At 40.5% G+C, this 19,935-nt stretch overlaps 4 protein-coding genes across 4 annotated transcripts; all 4 read left to right on the top strand.

Moving 5' to 3' along the window:
- Positions 1–267: 267 nt before the first annotated feature.
- Positions 268–4,160, top strand: LOC135699557 (transmembrane protease serine 9-like). Its single transcript, XM_065219831.1, has 6 exons — positions 268–657; positions 722–1,121; positions 1,189–1,362; positions 2,982–3,454; positions 3,519–3,918; positions 3,975–4,160. The coding sequence occupies exons 1-6, from the start codon at positions 323–325 to the stop codon at positions 4,152–4,154; spliced, it is 1,962 nt and encodes a 653-aa protein (XP_065075903.1). The 5' UTR covers positions 268–322; the 3' UTR covers positions 4,155–4,160.
- A 272-nt stretch (positions 4,161–4,432) lies between these two features.
- Positions 4,433–5,535, top strand: LOC135699611 (collagenase-like). The gene is made up of 3 exons (XM_065219919.1): positions 4,433–4,820; positions 4,883–5,282; positions 5,345–5,535. The coding sequence occupies exons 1-3, from the start codon at positions 4,489–4,491 to the stop codon at positions 5,522–5,524; spliced, it is 912 nt and encodes a 303-aa protein (XP_065075991.1). The 5' UTR covers positions 4,433–4,488; the 3' UTR covers positions 5,525–5,535.
- A 9,237-nt stretch (positions 5,536–14,772) lies between these two features.
- On the top strand, positions 14,773–15,770 carry LOC135699618 (brachyurin-like). Its single transcript, XM_065219926.1, has 3 exons — positions 14,773–15,031; positions 15,086–15,485; positions 15,548–15,770. Exons 1-3 carry the CDS (start codon positions 14,817–14,819, stop codon positions 15,725–15,727), a joined length of 795 nt encoding a protein of 264 aa, XP_065075998.1. The 5' UTR covers positions 14,773–14,816; the 3' UTR covers positions 15,728–15,770.
- A 98-nt stretch (positions 15,771–15,868) lies between these two features.
- On the top strand, positions 15,869–16,810 carry LOC135699619 (brachyurin-like). Its single transcript, XM_065219927.1, has 3 exons — positions 15,869–16,092; positions 16,155–16,563; positions 16,627–16,810. Exons 1-3 carry the CDS (start codon positions 15,890–15,892, stop codon positions 16,804–16,806), a joined length of 792 nt encoding a protein of 263 aa, XP_065075999.1. The 5' UTR covers positions 15,869–15,889; the 3' UTR covers positions 16,807–16,810.
- Positions 16,811–19,935: the final 3,125 nt, after the last annotated feature.

Raw genomic sequence — 19,935 nt, 5'->3', positions numbered from 1 at the left:
ATTTCTGAAGTCACGAAATTTATAGTGCATGGCATAAACACACAATTCCAGCTCCTGGCTCCTAACATGAACGCAGATCAAACACAGATTATGACTGACGCAAGCAAGTGTATTCAATTTTGGAAAGTTGTATACCGAGGTATCAAATTATTACCCAGTTTGGATTACCGATAGGCCATTCTTATCTCAAGATAAGGGAAATTTAAGCCCCTTCAGTCCAAACTCGTGATGTCTTATCCTTTGGGAAAATCCTCAAAACCAACCGAATTATTATAAGTTCCTGTCAGTTGAAGAGTAGCATTAGTTGCGAAAACAAGTCAAAATGCATAGCTTTTTGAGTGTTCTAGCCGTCCTAGCGTTGGCAATCGCCACCGTTGCGGCCATTCAGAGTCCGGACATCGATCCGAAGACGATCGATTGGAACACCGTACGTACCCTACGGGAAACGGACAAATTCCGTGCCCGGTTTGGATTGGCCCCGCTGAGTGATGCTGAAATCCGCAGGTCGCGTATCTCCGGAGGAACCGTTGCCTCTTCAACCGATATCCCATGGGCTGTCGGAGTATTGATCCACGGAGGCACCTCGGGACACCACTTCTGCACCGGTGTGTTGATCTCGGCTCGATTCGTCCTGACCGCGGCCAATTGCGTTCAAGGGTATGATCGGTGGTAGGAGAAATATTTAATTGATCGTAATTGGAATTGTGTAACTTTTTTACAGTGAAACCGACATTGCCATTGCTTTGAATGCTGCGAACATGGCCAGTATTGGAACGTTGATCGCTGTGTCCAACGTGGTGGTTCATCCAAACTTCAGCTGGCTGTTGGGTCGTGATGATATTGCTATGCTGACTTTGAGCCGAGATGCTCCCATCGATAACATCACTATCCGCCCAGTTCTGATGCCACGTCGATCGGACGCCAGCATGTCCTTTGTCGATTGGTCAGCTACGACGGCCGGCTGGGGTAACACCGGAAACCGGGACGACGAACCGATTCCTACGCAGTTTTTACAGTTCGCCTCAGATAGTGTTACTTCGAACTTGATTTGTCAATTGTCCTACGCATGGGTCAGAAGTACGCACATCTGCGTGTCGACCGACAACGGAGGAGCGTGCAACGTAAGTTTTGAGAATAACGGCCAGATCGAAGAGACCGTGTTCAATGTGTTCTGTAATACATTTTTAGGGCGACGAGGGAGCTCCGGTGACGGTTCGCGAGGCCAACCGAATCTTCCTAATTGGTCTCCACTCGTTCCACTACAGCGGTATCCGTGGATGCGACCGTGGACGGTCGACTGTAAACACCCGTATTACCGAGTACCTCGACTGGATCCAGCAGAACAGTGATGTTGTGATTCCGGCATAAAATGTGATATTTTTTTTTTAATTTACCATGTGTACATATTTTTGATGCTAATAAATTTTACTAAAACTTGAAACATATTCCTGATCATGAAATAATATGAAAGAAACTCGGTATACGGTTGGGAATGTAAAATAAGAGAACTAGTAGGGCATTTTTCATCATTTCATTAAAAAAATAGTTACAATTTTTTCTCTAGTTCAATCAACTTCCTAAAACATCGAGCGGAAAATTTTAAATATACTTGATTTAAGAACTCATACTGCTCATAATATTTGGCTGTAAAACAAAAAAAATCAAATTTTATTTATTTCATTATTGATCTATTTTTTGTACAATTTGAGTTTTTCATGCAGAAATCTACACTCTACGTTCTTCATTTTAAGAAAAATTATTTGGAATCTTATGGGAATCTATCCTGTTTGAATTATAACCCCAAAATATTAGCCTGTGTGAAAATGGTAAAAAAGTGGGATAAGATAAAGGTTTAAAGGTGGCGCAAATGGTTTGAAGTTTGTATTGAGATTTCTATGGAAGCAGATAAAATCTTCCAAATATCGTTCCAATTTTGTATTATATTATTATGTTATATTATTAATTGACTCATATTTTTTGAGCATCACGATTCATATTTTAGGGTTATGAATCAAACTGGAGTGTGGCCTATAAGATTGCAAATACTTTTTTTTTCAAAATGAAACATCCTACTCTACATAATGCTAATTTCTGAGTGTGGATTTTTTTGCTTCTCAAATAGGTAAGTACTTATTGTTAGCCAAATCCTAAAATATATTTATGCAACAAGTTGCAAAAAAAAAGATTTTTTTCAACACGAGCTGTAGTTAATCCAACGAGGCTTACCGAGTGGATAATTACGACAAGTGCTGAGTTGCATAGACAATTTTTTGCACTCAAAAGAGTGTCGAAAAGTAGAGTTTTTCGGAACTGGATGCTGAGAAATAGTATTTACTGACACTGTTATTTAAGTTATAAATGGTAGGCCATTATGTTAGTCAATAAAGTGTCGAAATGGTACACTTTTCAGTAATGAGTGCTAAAAATGTGATTTTCCCTGTACTGAGCATGTGAGATTTCCAAATAATAATTAAATATTAAAATCAAAATCTTACAAGTGAGACAATTCTTGGACATTTTTAGGCATCACAGGGGCAGTTTTCCACCATTTAAGACTATGTCTAAACTAAGTGTCGATCTGACAATCCTTCCAATTCTCACCAGTTGCAAAGACATGACCAGTCCATTTTTCGATCGTTGAAGGTTTTAGCACCTCCATCTAAGAAACAGTGATTAATCCCAAATTACTGCTTGCTTGTACAATAATCTATCGTCCTATCTACCTACGAATTTGTGCAACTTGGCTACGCATTCACACGTAATGTTAAAAGGTAAAAGAATCGCCAAAGACGTTAAACATCTAATTTCGAACAGGGTCAGACTCACACTTAGTAGCTCTTTTGAGGGGCGCAAGCCAAGTCAAATTTTACTTACAAAATAAATAACTGTTTATTTTGTATTTTCAAGCTAAAGTTTCAGACCAACAAACGGCGCAGTTTTCTGAGAACATTCGAAAGCATTTCTATTTATAACAGCGATAGACCATTTTCTTATCGATCGATAAGAAAACCTCAAATCCAAACTCATCGTGCCTTATCCCTTGGGAAATTCCTCAAAACCAAATGAGCCATCATAAACTCCTCTCAGTTGAAAAAAAGCATCCATTGGAAAAACAAGCCATGAACAATTTCTCGAGTGTTCTACTCGTCCTAGCGCTGGCAGTCGCCACCGTCATTGCCGTGCAGAGTCCGGATATTGATCCACAATCGATCGATTGGACCATCGTTCGTACCCTTCGGGAAACGGACAAATACCGCGCCCGATTTGGCTTGGCCCCACTGAGCGATGATGACATCCGCAAGTCAAGAATCTCCGGAGGTACCATCGCCACTCCAACCGATGTCCCATGGGCTGCCGGAGTACTCATTCACGGAGGCACCTCGGGACACAGCTTCTGCAGCGGTGTACTGATCTCGGCTCGATTCGTCCTAACTTCTGCCGATTGTGTTCAAGGGTACGGTAGCTTACGCAAAAGATCTTGATCCGAGCTGGTGTGGATTTATGTTCCTTTGTTATAGCGAAACCGACGTAGTCGTTGCTTTGAATGCCGCTGACATGGCCAGTATCGGAACGCTGATTGCTGTATCCAACGTGTTGATTCATCCGAACTTCAGCTCACTGTTGAATCGTGATGACATTGCCATTCTGACGCTGAGTCGTGATGCTCCAATCGACGACACCACCATCCGTCCAGTTTTCATGCCACGTCGATCGGACGCAGGTTTGTCCTTTTCCGGATGGTCTGCAACGACGGCTGGTTGGGGTACTACCGGGAACCGAGACAATGAACCTATTCCGACGCAGTTTTTGCAGTTTGCCACGGATAGCGTTACGTCGAATATTGTGTGCCAATTGTCCTACACTTGGGTCAGAAGTACGCATATCTGCGTTTCGACCGATAACGGAGGACCTTGTGATGTGCGTTAAGAAGAATGAGGTTAGCCATGGATTGATAATCTTCAACACATTTTCAGGGTGACGAGGGAGGTCCAGTAACGGCTCGCGAATCAAATCGTATCTTCCTGATTGGTATCCACTCGTTCCACTTCAGCGGAATTCGCGGATGCGACCGAGGACGATCGGCCGTGAACACCCGTATCACCGAATATCTCGACTGGATCGAACAAAACACCGATGTTGTGATTCCTGCGTAAATTTCGCTGTAAATAAAAGTGTTTTGCTCACTAGTTACAATGTAACCGTTTTTGAATAAATGCTTATTAATCAATATGGCCTGATTCAACACTCCATGGAATGTTCTATCACTGGAAGTACACAATGCCTTCAAAAAAAAGGGGCTTATCTTCGCCATTTTCCGGCAGGTAATCAGAGTTTTACAACGCTTATCTTTAAATTGTAAGTCCCCAGCAAACAACGCAAATAATCCTTGCAATTCAGCAGCTATAAAGATAAGCCCCGAAAAAACAAGTAGCTACCTCATTCGAACCCCTGTAGTTCAACGAATCAGTTGTCAAGATAGCATTAACAATGCGCACCCTAATAAGCTACCTAATTGTGACGTGCACAGTCGGGTTAGTCGCAACAATCTCAAGTCCCGAACTTGATCCCAACTCTATCGACTGGAGTACGGTTCGGACTCTAAGGGAAACGGACAAATTCCGAGCGAAATTCGGCCTCCCTCCGCTGAGCGACGATGAAATCCGCAAACCTCGTATCTCCGGAGGAACCATCGCTTCACCAACAGATATTCCATGGGCTGCCGGTGTGTTGATCCACGGAGGCACCTCCGGACACAGCTTCTGCAGTGGTGTGCTGATCTCCAAGCGCTACGTACTGACGGCTGCCGTTTGTATTTCCGGGTAAGATCATCTTTCAATAGAAAAAAACCTTTGATTAATTTTCAAGTGATTGATTTACGCAGTGAGAGCACCCTGACCGTAATGCTGAACTCCGCAGACATGAAAAACATTGGCACCCTGATCAGCGTATCGCATATCAACCCCCATCCAAACTATAGTTGGCTTTTGGGACGAGATGACATCGCTCTTCTTACTCTGAGCCGTGACGCACCAGTGGACGATGTTACGATTCGCCCGGTTCAGATGCCACGGCGGTCGGATGTTGGTAAGAGCTTCGTCGATTGGACTGCAACGACCGCCGGTTGGGGTAACACCGGAAACCGAGATAACGAACCAATCCCAACACAGTTTTTGCAGTTTGCAGTGGATAGGGTCTCGTCGAACTTGTCGTGTCAATTGTCGTATACTTGGATCCGCAGTACACACATCTGTGTAGCTACGAACAATGGAGGACCGTGCAATGTAAGTAGCCCTTGATTGACAATTTCCGATGGACCCAACTTACACGATAATTCTGATTGAAGGGTGACGAAGGTGGTCCGGTAACAGTTCGTGAGGCAGGAAGGACCTACCTTATTGGCATCCATTCGTTCCACTTCAATGGAATTTCGGGATGCGATCGTGGACGTTCGGCTGTGCATACTCGCATTACGGAGTACCTCGACTGGATTGAGGAGAACTCCGATGTGGTAGTTCCGGAGTGATCATCTTTTTTTGTAATACTGTAACTGTGTAGTTAATAAAGATATTATTGCTCAGTGTTCGGAAAATCATTATCACATGCAAATAAGCAAAACAAATCGCCCAAACGTCAATTGATAGTATGCAGGCTTGCTGAAACTCCTTCATCTCACTGGAGGTTTTAAAACACTCTTGTCATGCGAGTTTAGCCAGCCCTCACCTCGAGTGAGTGGCGGCAGGAATGTGGAAAAAGTAAACTAAAACTCCTCGACAGAGAGGAAGAGTGAACTTCAGCGAGAGGATGATTTGACGTGAGGTGCGCTTTTCGAGACTCCGGATGACTGTTTTGTTCAATGCAAGAAGCTCAGAGTTCACCCAGAGTGAGAGTAAGAGCGTGTGATAGAAAACATGAACATGAATGGCAGCAAGCCTCATTCTCATTTTATCCCCCTTCGCTCACAAGCTCTGAAGCTCAGTAGAATGATTTGGCAGTAGGCATTCTACTCCTCAGAAAAATGCTACGCTCGGCTCATTTAAAACTCGCGAGCGAAGCTCCATCAAGCCTGTTAGTAAGAAGGGTCAGATTTTCCACAAATTTTCCAGCCATTGTGTCCCTGTCTTATTATCCACCTGTTTCTGTGCTTCTTGCCCCTGCCCAGCCAGCATTTGATCAACCGTTCGAGAGTATAACCCATAATTAAGGTGTTTGAGAGCTGCACCATTAGTTAAACAGATTTGGTGCTGAAGTCTTCTAACATTTCTGAACCCTGAAGTATCTCATACTCACCAGTCACCATACTCAAAGTCACATGAACTTATTTTAGAAATAGAACCATGTTCAACATCTCCTGGAAAATTGGATCCTCCAAGAAGCTTCCCGAGGCTTTCCGAATTAACCCTCAATGTTCTCTAAACCCTTTGCTGACGTCACTAAAGACCACCCAGCACAATGGTGGCCTTCCAGACAAAAGTCTCCGGACTACTATATAATTATATGTAGGGCCTTCCAGTCAGTAAATGAGGTGGTGGTGGTGGGTTCGACTCTTGGTCAATTCAAGACAATTTTTGGATTTATATATCCCAAACTACCCTAACGAATCATGTTGGTATCTGATATATACTGCAGAAAGCTCTATCAGTCTAAATTTCACATTTAGCATTAGCATTAGCATTAGCATCGAACAAGTTGCACAATATCGTAGGTGGTACGAATTCAAAACTATAAGAGCAAGACGGATTTCTGTAACTGGACAGATAGTAAGTAGGAAATAAATACCATCTCCCAGATAAAGAAACATCCCGCTCCAACAGTTAAGGATTGTCCTGGCCACGTCCTTACAACTGATAGGGATAGGAAAGGTATGTTAGTCCAACATTTACTTAAGAGAGATGCAGAGAACTCGACGACCCCTCATAAATGTCTCGGGAATTTAGGAATTATGTTAGTAGGGAAGGTAAGCCATAGGATACACCCAGTCAGTGTTGCTGGCATATGTAGATTTTTTTTTTTATAAATTTGAAATTGCTGTCTACTGGAATAAAATGAAGATATAACATGGTGAACTCACCATCGTTGTTACATTCGTAGCTGAATAATAGGAAGGAATTATGATGTGTTGAATATATTTTTTTTTATTGATATAGGGGAAAACCCGCGGGAGTGAAAATAATTTAACTACCTCTTCTCCCGTAGGCACAAAACCTCTATGTCTTTTCAAGTTAAATCATAATCAGCTACAAATTTCAACAATAAAACATTTTTCAAGTGGAAGCAATAAAGTTAGCAGATTGAAGATGATGGATGAAATGTACGATAGATGGCATGGCAGAACTCCCGCTGAGGTGTCTTCAAGGTTCCATCGCGATCGGCATTAATCTGAAAGATACAAATTATACTGCAACAAATTTGCTAATATTTGCATACTTCTACAATAGTGTAACTTTCAAACCAACAAGACCAAGTAGATAAATAAACTTGAAGGGTTGAGGCCTCGATCGCAGTCCTAAAATAAGGGTGTTAATTAAACTGTAATGTTCTGTAAAAATAAAATAAAATTGTCAACCGATTTCAAATTCATTTTGGTCGATGTAGTGTTATACGGTAGATGATATTGAGGAGAAATTATTTAGTTATACTGCATAAAAAAATAATAAAAATAATTACAAAAGATAACATTAGTATTAGCATTAATCAATATCACAATAAACATAATTAAAAGTATGTAAAAACTGAAATACAGTATAACCATGATTGATGTTTTGTTTATGTGGAGTCAATGTGAGAGTAAATGATGGTGATGATTTCAAAATGCTATTTATCATCTTATTTTAACGATGTTGTTGGATTTGATATTAAATAAGATTTTATATGATGTGAGATGGATTTTAATCATGTGCAGAGAAAAAAAAAATCACCTAGGAAAGAAGGTGATACTTAAACATAAATATTGCTAATATTAATATGTAAGTTCCTATTGAAAATGATCTAATACGAGATGTAACTTTGGAGCATTAAATTTGAGGCTTGTTTTTGAAGATCCAACATATAAACATGTTATTAAAGGCCCTCCTATCAAAACTTTATCATTTGTAATTTCTGGTATTTATTATTAACTATTTTTGTTTATTCTTATGATACCTACTTAAAACACATTACAAACTAGTATAATATTTTAAAGATGAGTTTTGGGTAAGGTTAGATAAAGTTTAGAATCGATTTACACTCATATCTATTAATAAGCTTATAAGTAAGTTCCTATAGAAATGATCTAATACGAGATGTAACTTTAGTGCGTTAAATTTGAGGCTTGTTATTGAAAAAAAAAAATTAAAATCCAACATATGAACATATGATTAAAGGCCGTCCTATCAAAAGTCTATCGAAACTAATTTTTATCATTTGTAAATTCTGGTAATTATTATTAACTATTCTTATTTATGCTTATGATACCTACTTAAAATACATTACAAACTAACTAGTATAGAATTTTAAAGGTGAGTTTTGGGTAATGTTAGATAAAGTTTAGAATTGACTAACACTCTTTTCTATTTATAAGCTTATTATATAACTAATTGACATTGACATTGACAGAGTCGTTGTTTGGCAGACGAGCATTACTATTGACATTGACATGAATAGAAGTAAATTCGGTAATCTTCGCAGCAGCCCTAACGATTGGAACCAACGTTTGACTTTTGTTCACAAAATATTAAACGTCTCCTCGAATCATCAAAGGCCGCTCCGCCGATTAACGCAACATCAATACACAAGACGAAGTCCAATCTATACCTGACGTATGCCAGACGAACCTGAATAATGGGATATACCTACTCTCTTAGTGCCCATTAGACTGATGCAAAATCCAACACTTCCGCTTCACAGCGCTCAAACGGCCCCAGATCGGGCCCCGACTAGCCCCTAAAACCGGAACCCATCCGGTAAGAGAAAGACACGGCACCAACCGTCCAAAGTCTATATGGAAATTACTATGGGAAAACCAAACATTCTGCTCATATCCATCCATCAATTAACCATATCGCTCCGCTTCAAAAACCGATAACTGAGCCTGAAGCAAACTCTCTCAGCCACAACTCTGTGTAAGACCACTTTTCGATAGACTGTAAGCATCAAAAGCTATTAATGATCCAAGCAACTACCGCCCCATGATTCAACTGTCCAGCAGGCAACACTGGTGTTTCAGACGCGTAGAATAGAGCTCAGCATCATGGCTACTATGTCACACTGCAGAACACAGTGTCGCCCACAAAACAGCAGCCCCATGCCACAAGACTATCAATCCCTATATTCTGCAAAGTTATAGCTGAGAAAATTCTCTACAAGAACAGTTACAGAGCTTTTGAACAACGCAACACGGAAAAGGCCAGAAGGCAATAAACAAGAAGTCCGGATATCCCACAGCAACCCCCATACAATCCTCCAACGGCCTGCGCCAAGCCAGCCCCCCCACTAAACGAGTCCAAACCCCGGGAGACCAATCCGGACCCGACCCGGGACCGTCCGAACACTGCGGAGCAAATATGTCAAACCCATCATGCAGAAAGAGCTGTGATCCAAAATCTTAGCGATGCACTCTCCGAAAGATAGTGAATATGCTGTTGAGTTTTATATGCTGGTGGTTAGATAGAGAGTATCCTCATTCGTCATCTGTTTCAGATTCGGGCAAATTGTATATTTCTTTGAGTTTCGTATCCAGTTTTTCTGGTATGTTCTCAAATCTCCACATATTCTGAGCAATCGTATCCCACCAAGTAAAAGCAGGTCTACCTCTCTTTTTGTGTGGTAATCTATACTCCGCAGCCAGCTTGAGCAAATGATTCTCAGGTCTTCTTACAATGTGTCCCCAATACCTTAACTGAAGAATCCGGATCCACTTTGTTATCGATCTGGGACCATCTTTTGAAGACGAGTTATCCTCCATCTGACACAGTGATTTAATTTGACCGTAGATTTGCTTTTGGTACCTTCTCAAAGATTTCCTAGACCGCTTCGTAAGAACCGTGGCTTGCGAGCCATACACCATCGTCGGAGCTATTACGGTTTCATATAATAATGAACCCAACTTCTCTGATGGCTTTCTTTCCTTAAGAAAGTCTAAGATGACTTTCGAGGCAACAACAGCGTCTCTAGATCGTTTTCTTGTCGTCAGCTTCCCATTTAAGCGTTCTGTGATTGGAACTCCCAAATAATGTATGCATGATGTTGTTTTTAAAATGCGATCTCCAATTTTTAGCTCCTTTGGTGCTTCTCCAGTAGGCGTCCTTACAATGACTTGACATTTAGTTTCATTAATCTTAAGTTTTACCTCGCCTAGATAGTATTCCAGCACTGGCAACCATTTCTCTAACTCCTCTAATGACCTAGCGATAGTCAAAATATCGTCCGCATATACAAGGATAATTGGGAACGTTAACCTGCCGGTCTGATTTAGTTTTAACCTTCCGTCCAATTCATCCTCAACGGTCAAAAGAACTTCCTCCATAATCAAATCAAATATGTAGGGAGAGAGTGGACAACCCTGTTTCACTCCTCTAGACCTCATTTGAGGCGCAGTTTTTTGCCCATTCCACAGCACCTGTTGCTCCTCTGCATTGATGCAATTAATCACTCTATTTGCAATCCCTTCGGAGGCACCTTTTGTCAGCAATACGTCTGGTAGAGCAGAAAGACTAATGTTATCGAAAGCCTTCTCAATATCCTATCAGTCTAAATTTCACATTTGTACTAAAATTCAGCCATTTTGGATTTTGCAATTTGTTTCAAAATGGCGTATTTGACATTTTTCAATAAATCGTAATATGAAAACGTCACTTCTAATCGAAATTACGTCTGAGACAAAGTTGTTGCGAAAAATAAAGTGCTGCTGGCTGGGCAGGGGCAAGAAGCACAGAAACAGGTGGATAATAAGACAGGGACACAATGGCTGGAAAATTTTGTGGAAAATCTGACCCTTCTTACTAACAGGCTTGATGGAGCTTCGCTCGCGAGTTTTAAATGAGCCGAGCGTAGCATTTTTCTGAGGAGTAGAATGCCTACTGCCAAATCATTCTAATGAGCTTCAGAGCTTGTGAGTGAAGGGGGATAAAATGAGAGTGAGGTTTGCTGTCATTCATGTCCATGTTTTCTATCACACGCTCTTACTCTCACTCTGGGTGAACTCTGAGCTTCTTGCATCGAACAAAACAGTCATCCAGAGTCTCGAAAAGCGCACCTCACGTCAAATCATCCTCTCGCTGAAGTTCACTCTCCCTCTCTGTCGAGGAGTTTTAGTTTACTTCTTCCATATTCCTGCCGCCACTCACTTGAGGTGAGGGCTGGCTAAACTCGCAGGACAAGAGTGTTTTAAAACCTTTGTTTCCACAACTACCGACATCTTCACCATCATCGCCACATCAAGATCGTCGTTACCCAAGATGAATTGATGTTTATTAAGATTACGCTACAAAAGAATATGGATGATGTAAAAATTATTCTTACGATAATGATGGATTGATGATGAATAATAACGATACAGTTTTGAAGAATTAAGACGATGATCAAAATTAATAAAGGAAATTATGGGGATTACCCCCACAAAGGTTTGAGCTGGACGATTTATCTTTATCTTTATCTTATTACGAAAATTAAAACAAAAAACAAAAATACTTAAAATTATGGAAAGCAGCGTAGGAACGGAAAACGATGACGAGCGCCGCCGAGATGTTCTGAGGCATAACATCTCTGATAACTTTTAATGGCACATTAGAACAGTCAGAACAAGTAATTGCAGCTAAGTTTAATGATTATTTCGTAGATAGCGTTTCATTGATTAATCAATCTATTGAATTGGTGAACCTGATGAAATAAAACAGCCAGTTAATAGTAGTTGTAGATTTGAAGTTTTTCACCCAATCACATTAGATGAACTTAGAGTTATTTGTTTTTCATTAGGAAAATCGGCTGGAGTAGATAATGTTAATGCTAGAATTATTCAAGATTGCTTTCATGTCATTGGTCACATCTTGCTGGACCTTATTAATGAATCATTACAAACTGTACATGTTTAACAAATTTGGAAGGAATCCTTATTGGTCCCTATTCAAAAAGTTGCTGGAACGATTAAAGCCGAAGAGTTTCGTCCCATCAACATGTTGCACACATTAGAGAAAATTTTAGAACTTGTTGTTAAAGGCCAGCTGTTGGAGTATTTAAATAGTAATAGTTTGTTGATACCAGAACAATCGGGATATCGAGAAGGTCATTCTTGTGAAACCGCGTTGAATTTGGTATTAGCGAAGTGGAAAAATAACTTGGAGTGTAAAGATACGATTGTTGCTGTTTTTTTGGATCTGAAACGCGCTTTTGAAACAATTTCTAGGCCCTTATTGTTAAGATCAATCAAGCGCTTTGGAATTACGAGTACTACATATAAATGGTTTGAAAGCTATTTGTCTGACAGAACTCAACGGACTGTTTTTAATGATTCTGTTTCCAGTTCCGTGGGGAATACCCTTGGAGTGCCCCAGGGAAGTGTATTAGGGCCCCTGTTATTTATTATGTATAATAATGACTTGCGACGTGTTTTACGATTTTGCGACATTAATCTTTTTGCAGATGATACTGTGTTATTCATTGCAGCTAAGGATTTAGATTATGCCGTTTTACACTTGAATGAAGATTTGCGTTCTCAGAGTAGATGGTTGAAGTATAAGCAGTTAAAATTGAATACAAGTAAAACTAAATTTATGGTAATTTCGCGCAATCGAGTAAATGAGAACGTCTCTGTTGTAATTGATGATGAGACTATTGATCGCGTTCGGGAGATTAAATATCTTGGCGTGATTATTGATGACACACTTAAGTTCAACTCTCACATTGACAATTTCATCAAGAAAATTGCCAAGAAGTATGGAATTCTATGTCGACTGAAAAACGATTTAACTATTGCCAGTAAAATACAGCTGTACAAATCAATCATCTCTCCTCATCTTGACTTTTGCCCTTCCATTTTATTTCTGGCCAATGCAACACAAATATCGAGATTACAGCGCTTGCAGAATAAAATAATTCGTTTGATTTTGAGATGTAATAGATTCACTTCCTCAACTTTGATGCTAGACGCCTTACAATGGTTGTCGGTGAAGCAAAGAATTGTATATTTGACTATGGTGTTCATTTTTAAAGTAGTTAACGGTTTGCTGCCTCGATATTTGTGTGATCGAATTGAAAGAGGAAGTGACTTTCATAGATATAATACTAGAAACGCGGTTGAAATAAGAACACCACATTTCTTGACTTGTGCTTCACAAAATTCATTATATTATAAAGGAATAAATGTTTTCAATTCGATGCCTAGACATATCAAACGTTTAGCAACACTTACATAATTTAAAAGACACTGCATTTCACACGTTAAAACTGTCTTTTGAACAGTTATCCAGTGATTTTTTTTTTATGAATTGACAAATTATGTATCTTGACGAAGTTATCTCTAACGGATTATTTTATATGGATAGCTGTCATAACGACTTTTTAATAATTATTGTAGCACTGCAAAAACTAAAATTTTGTTCGCCACGATGGTGATGATGGATTTTTAATATATGATTTTATAGTAGATTAATTAAAAAAAAAAAGTAGCCTACAAAGGTTTGAGCCTCGTGCGCGTATTACGGATATAGAGGACTGAATTTAACATTTGATAAAAAAAATGCAATTTTGAAGCTTATTTGAAAGATACCTTGAGTTAGTTTTCTAGCAAATGTTAGGGGTTCGTGAGCATTCCTGACATTGCTGAAAATTATTATAGCATCAGATTGCGGGGTTACTAGTGTAATAGGATGCTTTGTTGATTGTTCGTTAACTCTTGATTGCTTGTAATACTTATGAATATTTTAGGTGGACAAAAAGGCGAACTAAGATGTGGACGCCTGAGCTTTTCCACATTTATATCGCTGTGAAGCAACTGTAAACTCTAGAGGGAATTTATATCTGTAACTGAAACCAGTTCGATTTTGTTTGCCAACCTGGTTAAAATGTCATATTCAATTATCTTAAAGATAAATCGTCCAGCTCAAACCTTTGTAGGGGTAAGAGGTGGGACCATCATCATCATCATCATCATCACGCCTTCCTTCGGGAAGTAAAGCCGTTGGTCCCCGGTTCATAAGTAACGCAAGCTCTATCCCCCCGCGCCCTTCCATGCGTTACGTAATTTAATGCACGAAGCCTTACCGAAAAGATAATTTGTTACGATGGGGCCTCATATAGCCTGACATTGACCCACACGGCTGCTCCAGCAAAGCTGTATGGCCGAAATCTTGCGGCGTTGCAATCGTTGATGTGTTGCTGGATTAGGAGGCTGCCTAATCTGGTGGTTATATCTCAGCCACATAGACGACCCAGCAGGTGTTGCTGACTCATTTTGCCGGCAGGCGTCGTCCACTATTTAACTACGAATTGTACTGAAGGTACAGTAAACAAACATACAACCCTTACAATAACATTGTATTCAAATCACGAATGATCATCAACCATAGCAACAGGGAGTACAGGCTCCTTATACATATCCTGGAATTATTCAAATTGCGTGAGTCTTACCTAGCCACGGTTCCCTCAGAATTAAATCAATTGAATGACGCACATCAAAACATAATCTTGTCGCCAGCCACTGAAACCCTGCAGGTGGTAGCAATCTGCAGTACCTACTGAACTCATATCTAATCGCTGTAAAGCTGATTAAATCCTGCTGATGCTCAAGCCTCTCAAAATGTGCCACCTAAGTTTTAGTGTTCCATTGTTTACCAAACAGATAGGAAATGAAAATTGTGCTGATTTTGATGTGCACGGCACTGGCCGTCACCATTGCCATCGAAAACAAGGAGTCCCGTATCAACGGCGGTACGGACGCTAGTCCAACTGAGTTCCCATTCACGGTAGCGATCCTTATCTCCGAAGAAGAGGCGCACACTTTCTGCGCCGGAATTCTAATCACCCCTAATCATGTTCTCACCACTGCCAATTGTGTAATTCGGTAAGTTGCAATGTTCTCCAGGTACGATCACTCCGTCAATGTTCACCATTACAGGCAGACAATGCTGACGGTCATGTTGGGATCATCCGACATCACCCGGATGAATCAGTTTATACCAGTTACCCAGATTAGGCTGCATTGGAACCACAGCGCGACGGTTATTAGCCGAGCTGATCTTGCGATCCTTACTCTGGCTCGGGCCGCCAACTTGGGAGATACGGTAGCTGTGGCTCGGTTGCCTCGGTGGTCCCAGGTAGGAGAAACGTTCAACGGTTTTGGAGCCACGGTCGTCGGTTGGGGTATGACCGGTCATCGGGAAGACGAAACCATTCCCTTGCAAAATCTGCAGGTCGTTAGAAATCCGATCATCAGCAACTTTGTCTGTGGACTTTCCCATCTGTTCCTTCAGGATGAACACGTCTGTACTTCTGGCGATAACGGCGGTCCCTGCGATGTGAGTGACAATCACTTGATATATGACATGATTTCTAATAACTTTTATCCTCAATGGTATAGGGTGATGAAGGTGGTCCGGTGATGATCACTGAGAACGGCGAAATGACGGTGATCGCTAGCCATTCATTCCACTTCGGAGGCATCGGAGGATGCGGTCGTGGACGATCCTCAGTTCATACCCGACTTACCGAACACCTGGATTGGCTGGTCGAGCATACAGGTGTTTACATCAGACCTTGAGTGACGTGAGTGATCGCTCAAATCAAGCCACATCGCACCAATAAAGACTCCAATAAATAATCTACCAAATCAGCTTGCGGTTATCTAATCTTCGAAATGGGTTCTTTTGTTCACGACAGTCTTGGTTGTTGACATCAGTTCATTTTCAGGTTTTGATCAATTATGAATGTAATATTGGTGTTGAGTTTACTGTTTACTGCAGCGAGTGCGGTTTCGCCGAGAATCAGCAATGGTGAAGATGCGTCTGCTCGTCACTTCCCATCCGCTGTGGGTATACTGATTGATGGAACTTCGGACCATTCGTTTTGTGGTGGCGTCCTGATTTCTGCGAGATTCATTTTGACCGCTGCAAAATGTGTTACTGGGTACTTCACTTTCACGAAGATATTGGAGATCATCAATAACGATCATTATTTTTTTTCTCTAGATCCAACACTCTAACTGTAGTGGCTGGAGCCAGCGACATGACCCAGATCGTTGAAATCATTCCAGTCCTGAACATTCCGTCGCACGTCATAATCCATCCGAACTACAGTTCGTTCTTCAATCGTGATGACATTGCGATCGTGCAGGTGTCCCGGCCAGCAGCTTTGGGAGACTACGTAAATGTGGCGCAGTTACCGAGACTGTACCACGCGACGTTCACCTTCACTGGGTGGAACTCGACAATCGTCGGCTGGGGCAATACGGGGAGCAGGGATAATGAACCACTGCCTTTGCAACACCTCCAGTTTGCTCATGGAGAGGTGATTTCCAACTTTGTTTGTGGCCTGTCACATAGCTTCGTACGGGATGGGCACTTCTGTACCGCTACCGACGATGGCGGACCATGTGATGTGAGATAAGATAATAACTTTGATCGAATTAATAGAAGATTAAAAATCTGTCGATAATTTCAGGGCGACGAAGGAGGTCCAGTGTATGCAGATGTTGATGGAGAAAAGATGGTAATCGGAATACATTCGTTCCACTACAGTGGGATACGTGGATGCGACCGTGGAAGATCGGCAGTGAATACGCGAATCACAGAATATCTGGACTGGATCGGAGAGAATACTGATGTGGAAATCTTGAACTGAAAAAATGTAACCTTCAATATCTGTGTTGAGCTTAACCTTGAAGTAAAACAGCCTTTTAAATAGACTACATGAAAATAGGCATGTACAACTGGTCAAAATACCTTTGACTATGATTGTTTCCTTGATTTTTTTTCCGTCGATCTTGTTTTTCCATTCTGAGACAGCTCCCACAACTCATGAACCGAAAAAATTTACAAGCAAATTTTGGCCAAAATTTGTGCCAAGTTAAGTTTGCTTGCGGAATTAAGTTTTTGAAAATAAATTAATTTTTACAATGCTAAATATTTCAAACCACATTTTTAACATGATTTTTTATGACTCTCTGTATAATTGTAAATAGCACTAAAGGTCTTTTGGATATGTCAAATACATATGAATATATCGTCCTCTGCACAGGACACAACGGAGTCTTAACTTGCATTAAAAGTCTCCTAAACATGTCCTAAACACGATGCTAGGTCATTAGATCGAAGGCCATTAGGTCGTTAAGTTGATGGTTATTAGACCAAATGGTCACTAAGCCGATTTTTTTTTTAATAATTATAACTTTACATTTAACGTGAAAAATGTGTTAGTCTTAGCCACAGTGAACTATCAGTAAGTCAAACAGATTGATATGGGAATAGAATGATCTGTTTTTAACTCTTAAGTGCGAGGGGATTTTTTACTATTTTCTATACTGTGTTATTCAATCGGGAGCTGGGAAACATTCGTCCATATTTTGATCACGAAGCATACAATCACGAAACCTGTAAGACTCGAAAGAACTGATCATGTTTAAAATATGGAAAAACCAACACTTTCATTTTGATCGCTTATCAAATTTACAAACCTTTATCTTCGAAAGTCTATGCAGATATTAATTAATCTCTATTCAAAAAAAAAAAGGTAAGAGTTTGTATCTAAGACACGACCGTAGATTTGACGTAGGATTACGTGCTCGGTATCAATATTCGGCGACTGTGTTAGGGAAAGCACTTTTTCCCATCACGGAAAAACTCGTTTTCTTATGACAAAATTACGCATTTTCGTGCACAAAACGCAGGAAATTTTTAGTTTATTCAATAGATAATTAAAAAAATTTAAAATTGACCAGTGGAATTTCTTGCTAAAATTTTCCAATCGCAAGATATTCGCAATCAATCATATAAATTTTAGATTTTTTTTTTTCTATTTTCTATTGTCCTGGAGAAAACCTTACCTAAGTTCGAAGTGTATTTGGTTAATTGACATGCGGATGAAGCTGGCGAGCTGTATGTTGTTTGGAACAAGGGTGACGCGCTTGGCATATATGGTCTACAGCGACTCACGAAGAGCTACTGAATCCTATCAGTAACGGTACGGCTTCTTCCTTCTTCTTCGGTGACAAGACGCTTATATGGGATGCAGCTTGCTACTTGCGAGCATCCTTTCGTTGTGTACTGGAGAACAATGTTCAACGACACACACCGAAAGCACTGCTGCTGATGACGACCGCTAAGCACCGCTCGGCGAAACCGGATGGAACCCGATTTTGAAATCTGTGTTAGGGAAAGCGCTTTTTGGAGGCAATGGGTTTGATCATCATGGCAACAGTTGGACAATTGTGTAATTTTCAATAGTGACCTATTGAAAATTAATAAAATGTTCATTAAAGTAGATTCGTAGAAAAAATTCCTATCGATTGGCTTGTTTAGAATTAAAATCCGTCCGCTATTGACACAGTTATGAGTGGTCAAAACCTGACCACTTTTCGTAACGCGGTCAATTTTGTTTTTTTTTAATTGCTCCCACAATTTGTTGCTGAAAGACGTAATCCTACGTCAAAACTCCAACCATCATACATTAGTGTGAAAAACAGCTTTTAAAAGACGGAAACAATGTTATTCAAACGGTGTTATTCATCATGCCACAAGTCATAAAAACAGTAAAACTCAAAAAAAAAAACTGCTCATGTTTCAAAAATTGAAAAAAAAAATTCTTTAAATTTTACATTCTAACAGCTTACCAATTCACCTAATCTGAATCTTCAAGGGGATGCTTGAAATGTCTTCTATTCCGGGAAAAAAAACAAGAAATTACAATCCGAGCACTCTCAAAAGTTCTGCGGAGTGCCAGGTAACGAGTCTGCTGATCACCTTGGTGGATCCGGGACATCGGGTCTCAGACTCACCGACAAGGTACCCCTACAGGACATCAGACGGTGGATCATGCGGACCATTCGAGTGGCATGGGAGGCTGAGTGGTTCCGCAATAGAACTGCCTTCATCCGCAAAGTCAAAAGGTCAACTGAACTGGACAACCTGAGGGATCATCGCGTGATTTCGCGGCTTCGGTCCGGGCACACCAAACTCTACTATAACTATGGTGGCTTGCCGTTCCACAGAAGCTGCATCATCTGTGGGGTACCCTACACCGTCGAACACATCCTCTGCAACTGCCCGGAGTTCCAAAATCTTCGGGAATCACTCTGCCTAACTTCCAGCATCAGCGATCTGCTCGGGAATGATACTTCGGCCTCGGCAGCACTAGTAACCTTATTAAAAGAAGCCAACATCTACCACTTGGTATAGCAGGAATTTCTTTCGGCTGTCGGGACATCACAGCTGGATGGATTTCCCCTATGGGACCCATGCCAGCTGAACTCTATTTTGGATTATTCGTTTGTAGCTTGTTTTAAATCATTTTGTTTTCTGTTGTTCCTCTGTTTCACTGTTGTATATATTGTTACTTTTTCCATATAAGTTGAAGAGCCAGCAACCAAAGTTATTTACAAAATATTAATATACCAGGTATTTAGAGGTTACTCACTCTGAGGCCTCTCCTTTCTCCGGAGATGAACTAGCCATAGGCTAAAAATCTCCTTAATAAAGAATTTAAAAAAAAAACTCTCAAAAGTTGTCCAAGCCCGAGTCTAGAATAAACCAAAGTTTTGAAAATCTGGAAAGCACCTATGTGTCTGAAAGTTCGTCAAAGTTTGTTTTGGTCTGGGTAAGCTGGTATATTTCTAGAAGCTCGTTAATCTCCAAAAAATCTGTGTCATGAAATCAAAAAAATAGTTCGACGTTTTGACCCTTCGACCTCATGGCTGAACATCCCATAAAGCTCTCTTAGATGACCTTGTACCATTTTTTTTTTTTTATTTTTAAC

The sequence above is a fragment of the Ochlerotatus camptorhynchus genome, unplaced genomic scaffold (genome assembly GCF_037179485.1).
Source record: "Ochlerotatus camptorhynchus isolate MF236.1 unplaced genomic scaffold, CSIRO-AGI_Acam_v1.1 ptg000112l, whole genome shotgun sequence".
Taxonomy (NCBI): Eukaryota; Metazoa; Arthropoda; class Insecta; order Diptera; family Culicidae; genus Ochlerotatus; species Ochlerotatus camptorhynchus.
This window is presented reverse-complemented; position numbering and strand designations above follow the sequence as displayed.